The following is a 19,518-nucleotide window of genomic DNA, read 5'->3' as shown; positions in this document are numbered from 1 at the left end:
TACATACCACCACCACCACCACCACTGCTACAGCCATATCTACCCATGCACAGCCAGCACATCCAGCTCAACGCCCCCTACAGAAAGGCCAAGTTCTAGCGGTATGCCAGCGTACGCCAGCGGGAATTCTTGGCGTTTCCTTTTCCCCCTCTGGGCTACATCGCTACATCTTGTGACCTTACAGCCTTACGGTGGCTAGCTACGCCAGACTAAATACCCACGATAATACATTCTTAAAGAGAACAAAATTTTTGAATGTTAAAATGTCTATTGATCCAATCAAGGAAACTAAAAGAAAAAGCATGAACGATCGTGCTCGTACTGCTCAGCCAGCCGAGCAGCAGAATCATTAAAGAAAGAATGGCCTTCAACAGGTCCTAAAATTGCCCGATCTGCCATGACCTTCAGAGCGTCTCATGCTCGCCTCGATCACCCTCTTCTCCCGGAATATGCAAGGGAGAGCACACTTGTGCAAAAGCAACGCTCCGAAATCAAGAATAGAAACACTCAAACCGGTGTACTGCTTGGATAGATGGTCTTATAGATCGTCAAGAAGGTGGTCTTGGAGGCTGGCTCGGACGGCGTGCAGGCTGGCATGGACGATGCGGAGGCTGGCGCTGTCGATGATGGCGATGGCACAGGCTGACTGGATTCACCACCACCCACGGCTGGACGAGAGCCCATGATCTCAGCAAATTGCGAAGGGATCGAGGCCTTATCCAAAGGTTGGTCTTCCACATAGTCCGCAGCCCCAGCATTGACGTGCGTATGCGTCGCAGTAATAGCAGCATTGTCCACAACATCCACGTCGATGCAGGTGGTATAGATCTCCTGCTTTCCGTTGGGCAGCGCTTCCGTCACACCAGGCGCAGTCGGCCAGTCCCACACCCAATACAAGGTATACGGCTTGCCGGACGGCGCATTCGCTGGTAGCGCGATATCCTGCTGACACCACAGATCGGCGCCCATGGTCTGGTCGGCCACGTGAGGAAACTCGGCCTGGCGATGCTCGGAGATATTCCCGGAGTTGATCTGGTAGCACCGGCCGTCATCGAAGTTCTGCTCCGACAGCAGCACGCCGCGCCGGTCGCCTCCCGTGCCGTCGCGGTTCCAGACGCGGTGGACGTCCAGGAGCTTCTCGTCTGCCTTGGGCTCGGTGGTCCCGTACACGTAGACCGTGCCGCGGTTTGCGGGCTTCCCCGGCTGCGTCCCGGGGAGGGTCACATGGCCGTTTTCCTGATAACGGAGAGCGATAGCTGCGCCCGCGCTGGCCTGCAGGCGGGGGTTTCCTTCAGTCTGTTGGTACATCTGCTGGCTGTCCTTGCACATCTTGTCGGTGGAAAGGATCTCGCTTTGATTGGCCCGGCCGTTCGGGGGGATGAGATACGTCATATCGGTATCGCTGAAGCCAGCGGCGGTCCGCTGGACGTTGCCGCGGGGGTAGCCAGTTGCTCCGACAAAGGTGCCATTTGGCGCGATGACCGTCAGTTGTTCCACCCAGGAGTGTGCGTTCGCAGTTGACAAGCCCAGGGCGAGCAGGAGCCCCCCCAATCCCGTACCACGGATGAAGAGCATGATTGCGTCTTTGTCAAATTGTGGTGATTTCTAGACGCTCCGTTGAATCGTTGTTCGTGTGAGGAATCGCAATTTGAGACACCGGCCAGCGGGGTTCTCTATCAAGAAATTTTTAGTGGTTGGTTTCTGTGTGTGGTCAGTAGATGCAATGATGGTTTGTAGAAGGCAGGGGTGATTCATACATAATTTATAGCCTCATTATGACAAGAAGGGTCTTATGTATCTTCTCTCGTGGTCTACTTTGCTGGAGTGTTCCACTCAAAGAAAATGGATGATAGCGATGGACAATGGCTATTTAGCGGAGAATCCCAACGTACAATGAATCAAACACAAAGGAAATGGGAGTCATTGGGTGTTAACAATGACATTGAAGGAGAGTGCCCGTTCCAGATATTGTCGCCCTCGGGGGCCTTATTATGATCAAATTCACTTCCCAAAAGAAATTAGGAGTCAAAGCAGTTGTCCAGTATAATCCAGTCGTTTGAAACAAAAGAGAATGAGGAAACTCGGCCAAGCTGCGTCAGTCATGAGAGGCTCGTTTCTCTAGGCGCTACGGGACAATGTAATAACATGATCATGACTGGAATAGATTCATGATGAACATCGTAGGACCAATCGATCCCCTTGCAAGCGCTACCAAGCTTTTTGGCCCTGGATGATCCGGAGAAAGGCGACAGACATGATTCGTCTTCAATGTCTAGCGCGGAAGGGGGGAAAGGGAATGGCATGAAGAAGAAGAAGATCAGATCGGTCAGGTATTGATGGATTTTGCGACGCTACTGAGGTCTGAAATTAGCAACGGCGCCTAACCTGGGCTGGAATATAATCTCCTGACAGGCACTTATTCGCCCTCACGGATGAACCTGTTGTTGCAGAGATGCAGACGACGCAGTCCTTTGATCTTTGATCCTGCCCTATTCCCTGCACTCAAGCAGCTAGGGTTAGTTATTTTGGGTAGCTTAGCGATGTGCCCCCCAATCTATGAGGAGCTATCTAGCTTGCTGGAAGCGTGGCTTTGGCGCGCATTGGTGTTCAGCAACCAGCCGGGCAGACATTCACCCAGCCAGGCGTTGCATGTTGATGTTTTAGGCGCCTGAGGAGGGAGTGTTGAAACATGCCCGCGTCCCGCCCTTGCCAACCCTAGCAGATTCTAGGACGGCTGGGACAGAAGATCTGAAAAGCAGAAACTTATCCGTGCATGACTGAGAGGTTCTCTTAGCTATGTGCATGGAGCCTGATTAGTCTCGCTGAAGAATACTTCCTATGAGGACTGAAAATCCTATCTATGACTGTGAAGTCCAAGATGCGAATAAAAGGGTTTGCAGCACTGCGGCTCATGCATGAAACTGACAACAAACCCCTTCTAGATCCTCCCGCCCGCCCAATGCTCTACGGTAAGTACCTAGTTGACTACCTAATTTATACCTTTAAAAGTGCACTTAAGCATTCCCTACACACAGATTTGTACCTATTGGACATGACACAACTCATTGATAGACTTCTGGTAATTCTACCTGTCTGGCCAAGGGGCTGAGATACTCGGGTCGAGCAAGTCACCAACTCACCGACCTCACGAGGTTCTTCCTTGGCATTGAAGAGAGCCTTCCCCCCCCCACTCCACCTTCGTCTCGTCTTTGGATCAAACAAATTCGCAGCGTCGCCGTGGTTCCATCGCCCAACTAAGGTACTGAGTACCCTTCAATTGATTATCGGTTCTCAGGGAAAACCCGACCCCCGAGCACACAACCACCGTGCATCCAGCATTGCGAGAGCAACATGAAAGTTACTCATGTTCATGACATTAGGTCAACAACTCAAATCACCGTAAGTTACTGCTTGAGAAGGTTAAACAGTAGCGACTTGTTCCATGATCTCATCCGGGTCCAAGCTCGTTACGTGTCAAGAGTGCCAGACCCGCAGCTGTACTGGTTTTTTTCCCTGCCGATTTCCGGACTATCTACCGGGGGAGTTTTTGTTTTCTTTTTTTTTTTCTCTGTTGCCTGAGAGAGGGGAGAACAACCTTGCTCGGGTTTGCAATATGTTCTGACAGTCAGTATACAACAAAGTTTTTGACAGAACATTTTCTTCCTTTCTGCCACGATTTCACCGAAGCGTACAAAGAAATTTAAACCAGGCCTAAACCCAAAGGAACCGTATGTGAGACAAGATGGGGAATCCTTCCCCCCTCTTCGCCAGAGAGATGAAGAGATTGATTAGATGAAAAAAGGGTGGGTAGGCTGTGTTATCTCCGATGAATCGCAGCCCTTCAGTGGCCATCGACGGTCCCGGTTTCCACCATTCTATCCCCACCCCGGCAGAATGAGGGAATATCGGGCTACGGATGCAGTCTTGGGGGTTTTTTTTTATCAGATGGAGGGGTTAGTTCTACTACAGCTTTCCAGAGCGGGATGCCAATTGACCAAACCACCAGAAGGGCGGATGGGGATGGAGGGAAGGGACCTTGAAATTACCTAACGCATTGAATAATATTTTTACGACTAGACTGGACTGCTTGTGTGTGTGTGTGTGTGTGTGATTGCTCTCTGCCGGACCAGGATTGCCCTTGCCACCATTACGACCAACAAGACCAGGAGAATGAATGCATGCGGTGTTTCACGCTGGCATGGATAATCGGAGAGATGATCTGGTGATGGTGGTGGCCAGGGTGCTTTGCTGCTGAACTTCTTGAAGTCATCATGATCAGACCAACTGGTCCATGGTTAGTAGGTATCACCAACCAGTACCACAATCCGTATCCCTCGTAGGACGTGGAATCTGTCTCTGATGACGTTTGTGGTACCGATGTGTTTCGAGGTGTTCAGCTTCACTCGGACACCAAAAGCTCTTCCCCAATCTCCTACATTCCGACCGCTTGACCAACGGCGGCAGAGTGCAGGAAAGCCGAAATCTTGAAAGAGGTTGGCCTGACATGCGGGTCGCTGTTGGGCCCGTATGTCGCTGCTTGGCTAAACTAAGTGTTTGGATTCCACAAGAGATTAATGCCGTCTTACTACGAGTGCTGAGTGCCTCGTTTGGTCTGCCGACCAGTAGAGAAGTGGCTCTCAGGGCTGAGCAGAGATCCAATGATGGGCTATACCCGTCTAACGGAGCTGGCCACATGGATACCCTTTCCTTCGGGCTCGGGTTTTCTTGACCTTGAAGGAAAGAAAAAAAAATAGTGGCTGTAAGGTAGGGATAATACTCCAGCCGTCGACTGTTTTCTGATCGCTAAGGTTTGGAAGCATTCGGTTCCTTCGGTGAGATTGGGCAAAGGCTTGCTCACACATACTACTAATGTAATGCACACTGCAGACACACCATCCAACATTGAACATGCAAGGTTAGTCTGCAAGCGGCTGCAGAATCTGTAAATGCTGATCTCAGAACAACGCTGACCAACCCTACTTGCAGTACTTGCAGACTTGCAGCTGGCATCATTTGTGCATCCTCCACGTTGGGATGATTGATTGTTGCGGCTTCCTCCCGATAAGCGGAGTATGTGACCACCGACTAGACTAGAAGTGAGTTTAGCATGGAGTTACTTTCGTAAAGAAAAAAAAAAAAAGGGAAAGTGGAAAATAGGGAAACCAGAAAAACCACTATCAATTCGTACTAGTCCTTATTGGGGTATCTCCATTGGAACTTGTCCCGGTAGTCGCTATTGTTCCCAATTCTTCTTTATTCTGGGTTGCCCCCCCCCCTCCGCTCTCTCTCCCCTTCCTCACTTCTCACTTCTTTCCGCTCATTTCTCTTTCACTCTTCCTCTTCCTCTCCTTTTACACCTTTGATATTCACTATATCACCTACTCCCAGATCCATTGATCTTGTGGTAGTAGCCCGATAAGTGAATTGTCGGTTGTATCCCAACGCGACCGGTGTACTTTTGAGCCACCTTGGCACTGCTGCGGTCCGTATTCCCGCAGTGCCATCCATTGGCTGTCTTTGTTGGCCGAACCTGTGGCTTGGTTCAGCGGCGAAACTCGCGGATTTACTTAATCCCACCGCCTCTGTGGCTGCCTAGTGGGAGTACTTCCACCCTTACTTCTTTCAGGGGCCCGTGATCGAGTCAGGAAGACCCAGAAGGGGTAAAAAAACCTCAAGAATCCAGTTGCTTGGGATCTTGATTCCAGTTCAACACAGAGGTTGGACTTTGGACGTTTTGCTGTCAGGTAAAGCCACCCCGATCCCCTCGTCCGCCCTTACTTGCCCCCCCACCGATCGCAAAGCTCATCGCATTCCTTTTTTTTCTGTTTAGACCCGATAAGCAACGACCACTTTCGCTCCTCAATCCCATGCCATTGACCTTTGGGGAGGTGTTCGTTCAGATCTAAAAATTTAGGCCATTGTTCGCGTGAATTAGTGCGATACGTTCGGGAGCACTCTTTTGGCGGATTCTCAACGCGTGGACCATCGCCCTCCCGACTACCGTCTCCTTTAACACCCGGTCCACACCGCTCCTTTCGACTCAATTGTCGAACTATCATAAGCAATCATGGCTTCGACCTTGATCCCTCGCAAGTCGCGTACGACAGAGGAGGATCGCGATGCTCAGCCCGGATGGCTCAAGCGTCAAGTCACCAGCGGTCTGCAGTTTATCTCCCGCCGTGCCTGCCTTCACCCAATTCACACGATCGTGGTAATTGCCCTTCTGGCCAGCACAACCTATGTCGGTCTGCTTGAGGGAAGTCTTTTCGACTCGTTCAAGAACCCGCGCAATGTACCCGGCCAGGTCGATGTGGACACTCTTCTCAGAGGCAGTAGGAATTTGCGCCTGGGAGAGAGTACCTCGTGGAAGTGGCAAGTTGAGGATGCTCCGACCCTCGAAGACTCTGAGGTGAGTATCTGCCTGATCGACCTATCTGTGTCTGTTCATGCACTGATCCTTTCGATCTGATAGTCCGCTCAGCACATGGCACTGGCTACATTTATCTTCCCCGACTCGGTCTCTAAGTCGGTATCGACTGCCCCTCTGGTCGACGAGGTCCCAATTCCTGCGAACGCATCTGCCCAGCGGGTTCCCCATACACCCAACCTGTTCTCGCCTTTCTCCCATGATTCTTCTCTCGTGTTTGCTCTTCCTTTCGAGCAGGTCTCCGATTTCCTGAAGGCCGTGCAAGAGATCCCCGAACCCTCAGCTGGTGCGGAAGAAGGAGAACAGAAGAAATGGATCATGAGGGCAGCCCGTGGCCCGGCTTATGGCTCGACTGGAGCGCTCAAGCTGTGGTTCGCAGACGCTTGGAACTCATTCGTTGATCTGATCAAGGTATCTCCTCACGAAATGCAACCAGCTCAATGACTTGTTCGCTAATTGTTTGTAGCACGCTGAGACCATTGACATCGTCATTATGACCCTGGGTTACCTCTCCATGCACCTTAGCTTTGTTTCCCTTTTCTTCTCCATGCGCCGTCTGGGATCGAATTTTTGGTTGGCTACCACTGTGCTTTTCTCTGGTGCTTTTGCCTTCTTGTTCGGACTTTTGGTAACAACAAAGCTTGGAGTGCCTATTAACATGCTCTTGCTGTCTGAGGGCCTTCCATTCCTTGTGGTGACCATTGGATTCGAGAAGTCGATCATCCTTACCCGAGCTGTCCTGAGCGCTTCCGTGGATAGGAAGCAGGGTGCCCGGGCTGGCAACAACCCCAGATCCATCCAGGACTCTATCCAGACTGCCATCAAAGAGCAGGGCTGCGAAATTGTTCGCGATTATTGCATTGAAATTGCCATTCTTGCTGCTGGTGCAGCTTCTGGCGTCCAGGGTGGCCTGAGGCAGTTCTGCTTCCTTGCTGCTTGGATCCTGTTTTTCGACTGCCTCTTGTTGTTCACCTTCTACACTACGATTCTCTGCATCAAGCTTGAGATCACCCGTATTAGACGCCATGTTGCGCTCCGCAAGGCTCTCGAGGAAGATGGGATCACTCAGCGTGTTGCCGAGAACGTGGCTTCCAACAATGACTGGCCGAGAGCTGGATCGGAGTACAATGGCAACAGCGAGACCAGCATCTTTGGCAAGAAGTTCAAGTCCAGCAACGTCCGTCTCTTCAAGATTCTGATGGTTGGCGGTTTCATCTTGATCAATGTGGTGAACCTGACGGCTATCCCTTTCCGGGATTCTACTAGCATTCCCCTTCTGTCGCGCGTTTCCAATGTTCTCGCTCCTACCCCCATTGACCCATTCAAGGTCGCCGAGAATGGCCTTGACTCCGTCTATGTTGCCGCCAAGAGCCAGATGCAGGAGACTATCGTGACAGTTATCCCTCCCATCAAGTACAAATTGGAGTATCCCTCTGTCCACTATGCTGCGCTAGGAGAGAGCGCAGGATTCGAGATTGAGTACACCGACCAGTTCCTCGATGCTGTTGGTGGGCGCGTGATCGAAAGCCTTTTGAAGAGCATTGAGGACCCCGTTATTAGCAAGTGGATCATCGCTGCCCTCACTTTGAGCATCATTCTGAATGGCTATCTCTTCAACGCGGCCAGATGGAGCATCAAGGAGCCCGAAGCTGCACCCAAGATGGAAGCCCCGAAGCCCAAGGTATACCCTAAGATCGACCTGAACAACCAGGATGGTCCCACGAGGAGCGCTGCAGAATGCGAGCTTTTCCTGAAGGAGAAGAGAGCTGCCTTCCTATCGGATGAGGAGCTCGTGGACCTTTCCTTGAAGGGCAAGATTCCCGGTTACGCTCTGGAGAAGACCATGGAAAATGAAGATCTTATGAGTCGCCGCGACGCTTTCACTCGCGCGGTGAAAATCCGTCGATCCGTCGTGGCCAGGACTGCTACCACCTCTGAGTTTAGTGGCTCCTTGGAGACCTCCAAGCTCCCCTACAAGGATTACAACTACACTCTGGTTCATGGAGCCTGTTGCGAGAACGTCATCGGTTATCTGCCTCTGCCCCTCGGTGTTGCTGGCCCTATGCTCATTGACGGTCAAAACTATTTCATTCCTATGGCGACCACCGAAGGTGTCTTGGTAGCTAGTACCAGTCGAGGTGCTAAGGCTATCAACGCTGGTGGTGGTGCGGTGACTGTACTGACTGGTGACGGTATGACCCGTGGTCCTTGTGTCGGTTTCCCTACCCTTGCACGAGCCGCAGCCGCCAAGGTCTGGCTGGATTCAGAGGAAGGCCAGCGCGTTATGACTGCTGCATTCAACTCCACCAGCCGCTTCGCTAGACTGCAGCACATAAAGACTGCTCTTGCTGGTACTTATCTGTACATCCGGTTCAAGACGACGACAGGTGATGCCATGGGCATGAATATGATCTCGAAGGGTGTCGAGAAGGCACTCAGCGTCATGGCTACTGAGTGCGGCTTTGACGACATGGCTACGATCTCTGTTTCGGGTAACTTCTGTACGGACAAGAAGGCGGCTGCTATTAACTGGATCGACGGCCGTGGAAAATCTATCGTGGCTGAGGCTATCATTCCTGGCGATGTTGTCCGAAGTGTGTTGAAGAGTGATGTCAATGCCCTCGTTGAGCTGAACACCAGCAAGAACTTGATCGGAAGTGCCATGGCTGGAAGTATTGGCGGCTTCAACGCCCACGCATCCAATATTGTTACTGCGATTTTCCTTGCTACCGGTCAAGATCCTGCCCAGAACGTGGAAAGCAGCAGCTGTATCACTACCATGAGAAAGTGAGTCGACACCCTCAAAATCTTAACATATGATGCTAATCGTTGATAGTTACAACGGCGACCTTCAGATCGCTGTGTCGATGCCTTCCATCGAAGTCGGAACTATTGGTGGTGGCACAATCCTCGAGGGACAGTCCGCCATGCTTGATCTCCTCGGCGTGCGTGGCTCCCACCCGACCAACCCCGGCGACAACGCCCGCCAGCTGGCGCGCATTGTCGGCGCGGCTGTGCTTGCCGGTGAGCTGAGCTTGTGCTCTGCCCTGGCTGCCGGCCACCTTGTCCGGGCGCACATGGCGCACAACCGTAGCGCTGCCCCGACCCGCTCGGCCACCCCTGTTTCTGCTGCCGTTGGTGCTACCCGAGGCCTCACTATGACCTCGTCGAAGTGAAGTCCGATGCGCTCGGTTGCCTTATGAATGCATGTCCCCCAATCCTCCTGCCACCGAGCAGAATCTTCCCTCCCGCGCTCCTCGGAGACACCTGCTCGCCCGTCTTCTTCTGCATACGACACCGTTCTGGCTATCTGGCCCATGATTTAGTTGGGATAATTCTGGCCATTTCCCCATTCCGCCGACGGGCTTTTTTACGACTGTACATTTACTTCCTGCATACGCACTGGTAGTTTATCCGGGGCATTCTGCACATTTCATGTCGGTACTTTCTAATTGAGGGGAGGAGTTTACCTGGTTGTGAAGACAGGGCTGTTGATAGACGGAGAAGAAGAAAAGCGAATGATGAATTCGTTCGCATGTATTGCACAACCTATACAGCTACCTGACTGTAGTTACAATATGATGACCTGGAATGTCGCCTGTTTTTTTCCTACGCACATCATTGGGGAGGTCCAATGCATGTCTGTTATCACCAAGTTTCATTACCGGCATGTTTATAGCCGTCAGTCGCACCTGTCAACGTAGAGGATGATTAAAGGCGCGCACAAGTAGAAGCTTCTACTGACCTGCCACTATCCTAGATACAACGCATTCTTCATTGAATGGACACCGGTACTTTGGGAAGCGTTCGAAGCTGGGTTCCACGAGAAGAAACCTATGAACTGTCCTCCTAGTTTGCCCTGCACCGCTTCCCTAAGGCAGAATAGCCAGTCCGACCCGCCACCTCTTAACAAGGTCCTGTTGAAGAGGCATAGAAAGAGCCTACTTGAACCAGCTGACGGAGGGCTCTTGCCTCAAAGCACGTAGGCAAGATGAACTGAAGAGGCCACGAAACGGGGGCCCTTGCTGCACATGCTGACGAGGGATTGGATGGGTTATGTTTCCGGAAGGCGTTTTTCTTTCTTTCTTTCTTTCTTTCTTTCTTTCTGCTGCTTCTGCTTCTGTTTCTGCTTTTCTCAAGAGGCAGCCGCGCGCGTCAGCTCAATATCGATCTGCCATAACGGGTGCGTTGGAAGATCCTCGCTGCAGCCTTCCACCGCGGCATTCACGAACAAGGTCTGCTCCCCGGGGTTCAACGGGATCGGGTCCCCCGCGCAATGGCTTGTTTCCATGACTGCCGGGGCTGGGGGGGCCATCGTCCCCGGATGTTGCTCCAGCCGCGCCCGCTTACCGAGGATGGTCGATCGGCCGTGGTCGATGGCCGTGAAGTGCGATGGCTCGTTTCGCGGGGTACCCTCCTGCTCCTGCTCCTGATCTCGAGGAGTCTCGCGACAGTGAACTTCTCGCCGCCAGTGCGCGATCATCGCCCCCCACCCTTCATGGATGTGGCCGAAGCAGTGCACCCGGGGTCTGGCGCGGGCGATGGCCGCGAACAGACCGGGGCAGCCGGCGCGCCGGCCGCGCCCCGAATGCGTATCCCGACTGGTGGTATAATCCATGATGCCGCGCGGTGGGCCGTGAGTGATGACCACGTCGATCTGATTGCCGCTGCTGCTGCTGCTGCTGTCCAGGTGAAAATCATGGCCCGTGGCCGGGTGGTACTGGAAGCCCCAGTCGCCGCCGAACGAGGGAGTGTACGGGCTGGCGTAGACGGTGAGCCGCGCGCCGTTGGCCAGGGTGAAGACGTGGATGCCCTCGTCGAGCAGGGTAATTCCGCTGCGTTGCTGGAGGTCGTCGGTGAAGAGTCTGGTTCGGACTTCCTCGTAGTCTCCGTAGACTTGCCGCACGAGGCGGCGGTCCTGTTCGTTGCTGTCGAGGCCGCTGGTCTGGACTTTTTGCTGGAAGGTCGCGGTGTCCAGGGTGAAGTCGTGGTTGCCGGGGATGACCAGCTTGAGGGGCGCGTGGAGTTCCTGGAGGAGCTGGATCGTGGTTTGGAACTCGGTCAGATACGAGCAGTCGGTCAGGTCGCCGCAGTGGATCACTACGTCGGCGTGGTGCTGGTAGCACTCGTCGGGGAGCTCGTGGCCGTGGGTATCGGAGAGGATGAGGAAGCGGGTTTTGATAGTGGATGGGATGGAGGTTTCCATGTTGGGCGTGAAGGATAGTTCTTGTGCTTGAGCATTCGAGAAATAGATCCATAGAAGACAAGAGGAAGAAGACGGAAGATGAAGAACGCTAGAACAGGATGTGAAGGAAAAGTCTTGAGTCACAAAAGGGAAGTATGCCCTAATCATGTTGCAATCCACGGATCTGTATTCCAACCCTATACCACAATTACGCACTACGGGGGATGCGTGGGCAGTCAGTCATGATGATGATCCAACTGATATGTCTATCAATACTATATACAATACTTCTAGAAGAATATTCTATGATAATAATGGGTACAAAGGAGAGAAAGATCCCGCCGTCCCCTCCCCCGTAAACCGACGAGCATCATGTTCGCTAAGGATAGCGAACAACAACAACCGATCGAGCTCCCCCAGACACGACCTCCCCGCCTCGCTCACATACTCCAGCTGTTCGCTTGTGAGCCCTGGCAGAACTTGCCCTACTCTTGCCACCTCCGACAGCAGCCATCGAAAGTCAGCAGCTTCACCATCACTCCACGATCCACCACCGTCACGGCCCTGAACACCAACAAGTCCGACATGGACGCAGCCGACCCCTCGTAGAAGGGCTCGGCCACGTGGATCCGTTCGATGATATCCTTTCCGTGTTCGATGAGGTCGATACGTACTTGGAATCCTTGGCTGGCATCGAACGAGATCTTGCCGTCGGGATCGAGAGAGAAGTTCAGGGCGCCGGCCGTCACACGCTCCCCAATGCCCGTGAGGACATCGGGAGGGGCCGCAACATCCACGTCCTCGGTGAAAAGCACCGAGGAGTGGGCAATGCTGGCCGCACCGTCAACTAGGATGAGCTGACGGCGCAGTTCGGGTCGGACTAGGCGGGTGGTGGCGCGGAAGCACTCGATGAGTGCTTCACGCAGTGGTGGGTGCAGTGGTGGGTGCAGTGATGGGGCTGGACTTCGGCATGCTTCGGCGGTAAGAGACAAGAGTAGTAGACCAGGGACTCTGCGGATTTGGCGGAAAGAGTTAACCCAGACCATCTTCCTATCTCGAGCTCTTATCACCCAGCGATCGCAGAAGCCCAGTGAACTCACTGGAGTATACTGTGAGCGAGGCTGGGGAGGGTCTGGGGCGGACTCGATCGGTCGAGAAGAGTGAGCGTGTTGATATATCATACAATGGTATATGATATTCTCATATGATGTGGTTGATTCTAGCAGACTTACAGTTACGCTACAGAAGGCGAGGTTGTTTTGATGAACGGTTGTAGACGCCTTCCTCAAGCACTGTCTTGTCCACTGCTCTTTCCTCCGTGCTGATTTTGGCTGCACTGTTTCTGTATGCGAAGACCCTGGGAATGCATCAAATTCTAGTTGCTCCTACCTCGAGAGCAGACTGCCATTTCCCACTCAATCAAAGCTACCTAGGAAGCTTCATTAGGATACGAGCCATGATGAAGGGAGAAGCAGAGAACAGCGTATAAAGCTGCTTTGTATGTCTTGTGTACTGGAAATCCAGTCACATAGTCCTATACCTATGATGTAGGGCACGCTAGAAGACAGGTATGTGGAGTATATTCAAAGTAGGATTGAGGATTGCTCCAGATGGAAGAATACATCCCTGATTAGAAGATTTTAGCGACCACGATTACCCTTGGAACTTGCTCTGCATATTAACTGACTATGATTCTTCTACCAAGAATAAGTCTCCATGGAATCAATTTAAGATGGTATACAAAACCCATAGAGAACCGATGTCATATTGTACAGGATTTGACTAAAGCGTAGAAAAATTGATTACTTCCGTCGCCGGTTGAGGACGACTATGTTTCAATCAACTGAAGTCACATACAGGCTCATATAAGATACCAAGTTACAGCTCATAGAACTGGTTGACGTATGGGCTGGCGACATTGGTACTCAGCAGTAGAAACATGGTCCTTGTTCCTTCTTAACAACAGCCACGGCCAACGGAGGTCAATGTCCAAAGTTGTGTACTGTACGCTGCACAGCGTTCTTCATTTGCTGGGCTTTTACACTTTCCCCAGCTCACGGGACGCTTACTTTTATTCATAATCTCCCGATTGTATATATGAAAAGTTGAATTCATTGGACCACTCGCGGAGCCGTGTCCCTTGAGTAGGTTTGGAACCGGTTCATGCTTGTTTGGCTTCTGTGAAACCCATGGAGGGGGAGCCGACTGCTGAAGACGGATTGAGACAATCTTGGATGAATCAAGGGCAATGGATATAGATATTGAGTCCAAGGAAATGAGTATGTGCTTCTTTGTTGCCTACCGTTGACAGTACCACTGCTGAAGCCAATTAGACTATATGGAAGTTCGTCGGAGGTAGAACCTTCTAGCCCTTATGCCATGGCCATGGAATCTCCACGCTACGGATTGCCGGCCCCTGAGATGCTGCCTACGCCCGAAGCTTGGAGGGGGGTGAAAGAAAGAAAGAAAGAAAGTAAGTAGAAAGCTCCAAGGCTACCTTGACTTAGTGAGCAATAAGTGACTCAGAAAACAGCACACCAATCGCAACCCAAGATCCCAAGCAATAGCTCAAACCTAAGGGCCAGAGAGTACCAGTACTTTCTCTGGCTTCTTTCTTTTTTGCTTCGTCGCATGAACAAGGCTTGCCATCCTTACCCACACGACCACAAATACCAGAACGAAAAAAAACGAAAAAAAAACACAGACCTACAGTAGGTAAGCCGATCCAAGCTCTGAAGGGGGGGCATTGGTTGGTTCTGGACCCCAAACGAATTCGAACGTGGGACTCGCAATCTCGGCATGCAGGCAGGCAAGCAGGCCAACGCAACAACGAACAACAAACTTAGTCGGAGTCTGACCTCCTGAACTAACTTAGCCAGCGAAAGTTCTCGACCAGATGGGCGGATGAGCGGGTGGAGAGCGGGTGTAAATATGGTTCCTAGGCTGCCTCCAGGCTCCCCCTTTAAGGCTTGGACTCTTGGAGTGAAGCGCATATTGGGGGCTGGCCAGTGTTTTTTCACATTGGTGCTGGGCTTATTACTTGATCATCCCTAAAGGAGAAGAGAGACCAGCCTCAAGAGGGTGGATGGCATTGTAAGAAGGGAGATGGGGGCAGGAAATGCTTGTTTTTTACTGTAGAGTCTAAGGGGTTGGTAGCGAAGAGGGAGGTTAGTGAATGAATGTATAAGTTACCTGCTGGATGGATGTGCCTTAAATTATGCAGTGCCTGTTCGGCAGGTGCAGCAGCAGCAGCAGCAGCAGCCACCGCCACACTGTGTGCGTTAGTTCAGCACCGATCGATCAGTTCCGGGCGGAGGAGTGGAGTTCAAGGTGTCTGTCCAGTCATCGTATGGTAATTCATGGCGAGAAGGAAATCATGGATTCCTGGCCTGACGCACGACGGAGGATTCGTGGTTTCGTACCTACATTAGCTGGAGGATGAAGCATTTATTTTTAGTTGAGTTGAGGAGGTGACTGGACATGATCGACTCTGCACTGTATGTTGACGCCGCGTTTGAAGTACTGTATCCGTAGAGTACTCAATGAGTCTCAAACTGCACCACACTTATAGAGTGACTGGCTAGACGATTGGGGGGCTCTTATCAGTCTGGCGGGTGTCTATCTGGTCTATCCGGGGTCAATCTGAGACAGTCGAGCAGCTTCTCCGCATCATTTCTGACTGCTCAACATTGCAGAGGAGGGAATGCGCAGAGAGAGAGAAAGAGGTCGGAGAAGAGTCTGTGCCTGTCACAACGTCGAGTGGTCGAAATTGAGACCGGACTGCTACTTGAAGTAAGTGAAGCTCAAGGACTAGGCAGACACTGTGGACTGTGGACTGTGGGCTGAACCATACGATACCCCCTTTTTGTATCCTCCGTATTCGTAAAAAACACCCGCGGCTGGACTGGTGCTTCTTTTGCTTGCCGCAGTCATTAATATTAATCTTCCGGCTAGACTTTCTTTCGGTGGCTCAACACTTACTAGACCCAACTAACTTACTGCTAATTTCACTCTTCTTTCTCACTCACCCATGGACTATTTCTCCCGGAGGCTGTTTCCAAGGTTCCTCCTGGTGGCTGCGACTTTTTCCCCCGGTGGCTTAATTCGCCCGGCTTTAATCTGATCCTAATCCGACCTTTCCTGTTCGCATTGTTTACTTCATCTTGCTGCTGGTTTCTTCTCCATTATTGGTGCCCGTGCCGACTTGGCCGAGAAACTACTTTCCCCCCCCCCGTACCGGCGTGTCTTCACTGAGTCTCCTATTGTCGCTGCTGAATTCTTCTTCTTACCACCCCCTCAAAAGTGACAAAACTGGTCTCTGCGTCAAGGTTTTTCTCTTTGAGTCTGGCCGATAGCAACAAGCGATATCTTCCTACAACTCCACCCATCTACCAAGCCCTCCGTCGAGCCTGGTCGATGGCCCGGGTGCCGCACTTCCGCCCGTCGCACATCCTCGCATGCTTAGTTGCACCCCCGGTCTGCTCGAGCCGCCTCAGTGACCAACATCTCTTTTATCTATGAACGGTCACTCAGGGACCATGTCGCCTGTCTCCGTGGATGGGAGTGACTGGTCCGGGATCAACCAATACAATAAAACCGACCCGCCCTTTTCCCCGACCTTTTCGACACGCAGCAATCTCGCGACACCCCCAACATCAGGCGTCCCCAGTGGCTCGTCGACGGTGGAGGGGATTCCGACAGGCTCCTCGGGCCCCGTGAGCGATGCTGGCAACCCGTCTCCGCCGAGCTCCGTGGCCGCGCGATCGAGCGATGGGACCTTGCCCGACCGCTCTAAGCGGCAGAAGCGGCTGGAGGAGGTCCTGGGCCAACATTACGTCGCTCTGCGCCGATTTCTCCAAGGCCCGTATCGGGAAGATCGCATAAATAGCAAATCGAACAAAGCTCGCGACAAGCTGTTGCGACTCTCGCCCACCCAGTTCCACGAGCTCAGTACGGATGTCTACGATGAACTACTCCGACGACAGCAGGCAATGCCCTCGCCCTCCCGGCCCCCTCGTCCCGATATCCCTCCGTTCCTTACCCCGCGAAAGGAGTTCCACGAGAAGCGCAACCAGGCACGGAAGAAGCTAGCCTCGCTGCAACACCAACGCTTCAGAGATCTTGCGACGGATGTATACACGGAGCTCGAGCGTCGATTTCCGCAGTTTCCAGCTCGAGATGCCAGTCGCGCCGTCAGTCCCGCCCCGAGCTTTCGCGGGCGCCCTCCTCCCACTCCCACCGGCTTTCCGCCCAATGGGTTTCCTCCGCCGGGCCCCGGGGGCCGCAATTCACAGAACCGGGGACCCCCGCGGTATCCGCCCGGTGCGATGCCGCCGCCGAGTCCTATGCGTTATCCCCCACGTCAGGGTTCCTTGGGAGGCCCGCCGCCTAGCATGAACGGAGATGGCCCCACGGCGAAGTCGTTCCAGAGCAACACAATTGTTCCCAATAAAAGTACCATGGTAGAGGATGATGACGACGCGGCGGGGACGGAAGACGACTACGATGCGCGCAGTGATGCGTTTGCCCTGGATGTGGTTCTCAACAGTAGGAGAGGGACCGGGACAACTTTAGGAGATGGTGACCGCAAAATGCTGGCAGAGACCCAGTCGCAGGTTTCCTTCCTCCAAGAAAAGGTGACCAAGTTAGAGGAGCTGCTCAAATTGAGGGATCAGGAACTCTCGAATTACGAGGAAGACCAGAGCAAATTGGGCGTGCTGGAAGAGTTGGTCAAAACAAAAGACGAGGAGCTTTCAAGATACCAGGAAGAACAAGACCAATCACAGGTATGTGGGTTTGCTGCGGTCAAAATGCATCCTAGCTAACCGGGTGGAATAGATCAGTGTCGCAGAACGCCAAGAGTGGGAGGATATCAAGTCGGACTTGGAGAGCAAAATAACGCAGGCCGAAGACCTGAATCACTCCCTGCAGCAAGAACTCGAGAAGGTCCGGACTGAACAGCAGGATATCGAGATGGAATTACGCAGTCAGATCGATCAGGTTTCGCGGCAGAGCACGGGTGATGCTGAGTTGCAGGCCAAATTCAGTAACCTTGAAATCAAGCACCAAAGCCTGCAGGCGGAGCTGCAAGAGCAACAAAATGTGACCGAAGAAGTCAGGCGGGAGGCAGCAGGGTTCCTCGTGGAGATGAGGGCCTTATCGGAGCAGAGTCATACCAAGTGGGAGCAGGAAGAGCGGCTGACGACAGAGGTCCATCGACTGGAAGAGGAGGTAAAACAATGGAAGGCACGGTACGCCAAAGCGAAGACTCAATTACGACAGCGTACCTCGTCCATCGGCATGCCGGAATTGCGCGCAGATGCCGCGAGCGTCGTGAAGGACAACGAGTTCATCCAGGAGACGGGCTTCGTCATGGATGTGCATGTGACCAAATTCCAGATCTCCATCGACGAACTGCTGCGCATTGCGCGGGAGGATGATCATCAGCTGGTCATGCAGCAGATCAAAGCGGTCGTTGTTGCTGTGCGCCACATCCTGCACGATGTGGAGCTGCGCAAAGATAGCAACGAGGAGCTCTCCGCGCTGAGTGCCAAGGCCACCCGCAAAGTATCTGCTACCGCAAACAACATGATCACTGCGACCAAGAATTTCGCCAGCTCCGGTGGACTCTCTCCGCTTTCTCTCCTGGATGCTGCAGCTTCGCACTTGTCATCTGCAGTCATTGGGCTGATCCGCGTCGTGAAGATTCGGCCTACCCCGGCAGATGAATTGAACGATGACGAGGACGACGAAGCGCAAGTTGCACAGATGAAGTCCCCCGACTACTTCAGTGTGGCGCTCAGCCAAAGTCGGCTCAGCCGCAACGATTCCGTTTACAGTGCCATGAGCGCTCCTGCTGAGCACGAAGTTGCCTCGCCCGGTATGAATGCAGGCATGCATACAATGTATCCTGTAAAGTCTGTGGACCACGAGCTCCATGAACTCAAGGTGGGTGCATCCACTCTTTTGGGCGTCCCTGTAAGCTAATGCTAACCTGGAATATAGTACTACCTCGAGGATCAAACGGACGGACTCGTCCAGTCGATCCAGGCTCTTGTTGCTAGCATTCGCTCTGAACAAGGCCTCAACACCATTAGCACCCACATCTCTGCCATTTCCTCCGTGGTGTCACAGGTAAACTCCTCCACGCAGCACTACATCAGTGGTCCTGAAGTCAATCCCACGTTGCGTCAACGTGCCGGCTCCATTATTCAGACCTTGGAACAGCACCGGGACCGGCTGACAGGCACCGCCGCCGAGGGCGAAGGGGTCTCTGATTTCGCCGAGCTCCGCGCACTCACCAATAAGCTTCCGCCCATTGCCTTTGAGATCGCTCGGGAGACCAAAGAGCTTGTTCATCAGCTAGATCCTCATGAACTGGATGATGATGAAGATGACTTCCGGTAGTACGGCCGATCCAATGAGCTCGGGTTGGCTTTGAATGTTGTTCTCGTTCAATGTTCGACAGTTCTACCCGCCACTTCTTATTCATGTCTATGGCAAGACATGTTGTACCTTATTTCTTCACTTCTCCTACATATTTCCCCGACTTTTCTTGGTCGTCTGTTTGCCACCACGCAAGCGATGATACTTTTATTGCCAATCATGGCGGTATCTTTCTGCATATATTGTGCATGACAATGAGTAACCATGCGGAATGAGACGTTGATACCTGGAGGAGCTTTTACGACTTCTTTTACTTTCGTTCTCGGTGTGGGGTGAGAGATCTCTTGCCCTTCAACCCCTACCCTTTTTTCGCTGTTTTCCCTATCATCGCTCCATGTACACTTTCCTCTATTAGCGATGTGACCTTTTTCTTCACCTTCGATAGCCCTTTTGTGGGCTTAGCTGTGCTTTGATATGCACAGGAACGGCTGATCAGTTGTTGATGCAGCGGTCAGCCTTT

At 52.6% G+C, this 19,518-nt stretch overlaps 5 protein-coding genes across 5 annotated transcripts; 2 read left to right on the top strand and 3 right to left on the bottom strand.

Annotated features, from left to right (window-relative positions):
• Positions 1–267: 267 nt before the first annotated feature.
• BO82DRAFT_433237 (uncharacterized protein) lies at positions 268–2,005 on the bottom strand. The gene is made up of 2 exons (XM_025640852.1): positions 1,758–2,005; positions 268–1,701 (listed from the first exon to the last, which is right to left on the bottom strand). Exon 2 carries the CDS (start codon positions 1,573–1,575, stop codon positions 508–510), a length of 1,068 nt encoding a protein of 355 aa, XP_025490876.1. The 5' UTR covers positions 1,576–1,701; positions 1,758–2,005; the 3' UTR covers positions 268–507.
• Positions 2,006–5,968: 3,963 nt separating this feature from the next.
• hmg1 (HMG-CoA reductase) lies at positions 5,969–9,774 on the top strand. Its single transcript, XM_025629767.1, has 4 exons — positions 5,969–6,409; positions 6,473–6,838; positions 6,894–9,214; positions 9,264–9,774. The coding sequence occupies exons 1-4, from the start codon at positions 6,068–6,070 to the stop codon at positions 9,601–9,603; spliced, it is 3,369 nt and encodes a 1,122-aa protein (XP_025490875.1). The 5' UTR covers positions 5,969–6,067; the 3' UTR covers positions 9,604–9,774.
• A 788-nt stretch (positions 9,775–10,562) lies between these two features.
• On the bottom strand, positions 10,563–11,633 carry BO82DRAFT_286115 (Metallo-dependent phosphatase; the record flags this gene model as incomplete). The annotated part of the gene is made up of 2 exons (XM_025631530.1): positions 10,563–10,841; positions 10,887–11,633. 2 exons carry the CDS (start codon positions 11,631–11,633, stop codon positions 10,563–10,565), a joined length of 1,026 nt encoding a protein of 341 aa, XP_025490874.1.
• Positions 11,634–12,097: 464 nt separating this feature from the next.
• BO82DRAFT_403224 (uncharacterized protein) lies at positions 12,098–12,658 on the bottom strand (the record flags this gene model as incomplete). The annotated part of the gene is made up of 1 exon (XM_025639363.1): positions 12,098–12,658. The coding sequence occupies one exon, from the start codon at positions 12,656–12,658 to the stop codon at positions 12,098–12,100; it is 561 nt and encodes a 186-aa protein (XP_025490873.1).
• A 3,264-nt stretch (positions 12,659–15,922) lies between these two features.
• BO82DRAFT_106666 (putative cell polarity protein) lies at positions 15,923–19,058 on the top strand. Its single transcript, XM_025629766.1, has 3 exons — positions 15,923–17,398; positions 17,451–18,560; positions 18,618–19,058. The coding sequence occupies exons 1-3, from the start codon at positions 16,130–16,132 to the stop codon at positions 19,017–19,019; spliced, it is 2,781 nt and encodes a 926-aa protein (XP_025490872.1). The 5' UTR covers positions 15,923–16,129; the 3' UTR covers positions 19,020–19,058.
• The last annotated feature ends 460 nt before the right edge of the window (positions 19,059–19,518 follow it).

Source organism: Aspergillus uvarum (assembly GCF_003184745.1).
Source record: "Aspergillus uvarum CBS 121591 unplaced genomic scaffold BO82scaffold_35, whole genome shotgun sequence".
Classification (NCBI taxonomy): domain Eukaryota; kingdom Fungi; phylum Ascomycota; class Eurotiomycetes; order Eurotiales; family Aspergillaceae; genus Aspergillus; species Aspergillus uvarum.
The sequence above is the reverse complement of the archived record's forward strand: the minus strand, read 5'-3'. Positions and strand labels throughout refer to the sequence as shown.

Bases quoted from the DNA above. Each gene is read 5' to 3' on its own strand.
- BO82DRAFT_106666 (XM_025629766.1), top strand. From the start codon at position 16,130: ATGAACGGTCACTCAGGGACCATGTCGCCTGTCTCCGTGGATGGGAGT. The intron at 17,399-17,450 runs GTATGTGGGTTT...CGGGTGGAATAG, and splicing joins AAGAACAAGACCAATCACAG to ATCAGTGTCGCAGAACGCCA. The intron at 18,561-18,617 runs GTGGGTGCATCC...CCTGGAATATAG, and splicing joins ACGAGCTCCATGAACTCAAG to TACTACCTCGAGGATCAAAC.
- hmg1 (XM_025629767.1), top strand. From the start codon at position 6,068: ATGGCTTCGACCTTGATCCCTCGCAAGTCGCGTACGACAGAGGAGGAT. The intron at 6,410-6,472 runs GTGAGTATCTGC...TCGATCTGATAG, and splicing joins CGACCCTCGAAGACTCTGAG to TCCGCTCAGCACATGGCACT. The intron at 6,839-6,893 runs GTATCTCCTCAC...AATTGTTTGTAG, and splicing joins CATTCGTTGATCTGATCAAG to CACGCTGAGACCATTGACAT.
- BO82DRAFT_433237 (XM_025640852.1), bottom strand. From the start codon at position 1,575: ATGCTCTTCATCCGTGGTACGGGATTGGGGGGGCTCCTGCTCGCCCTG.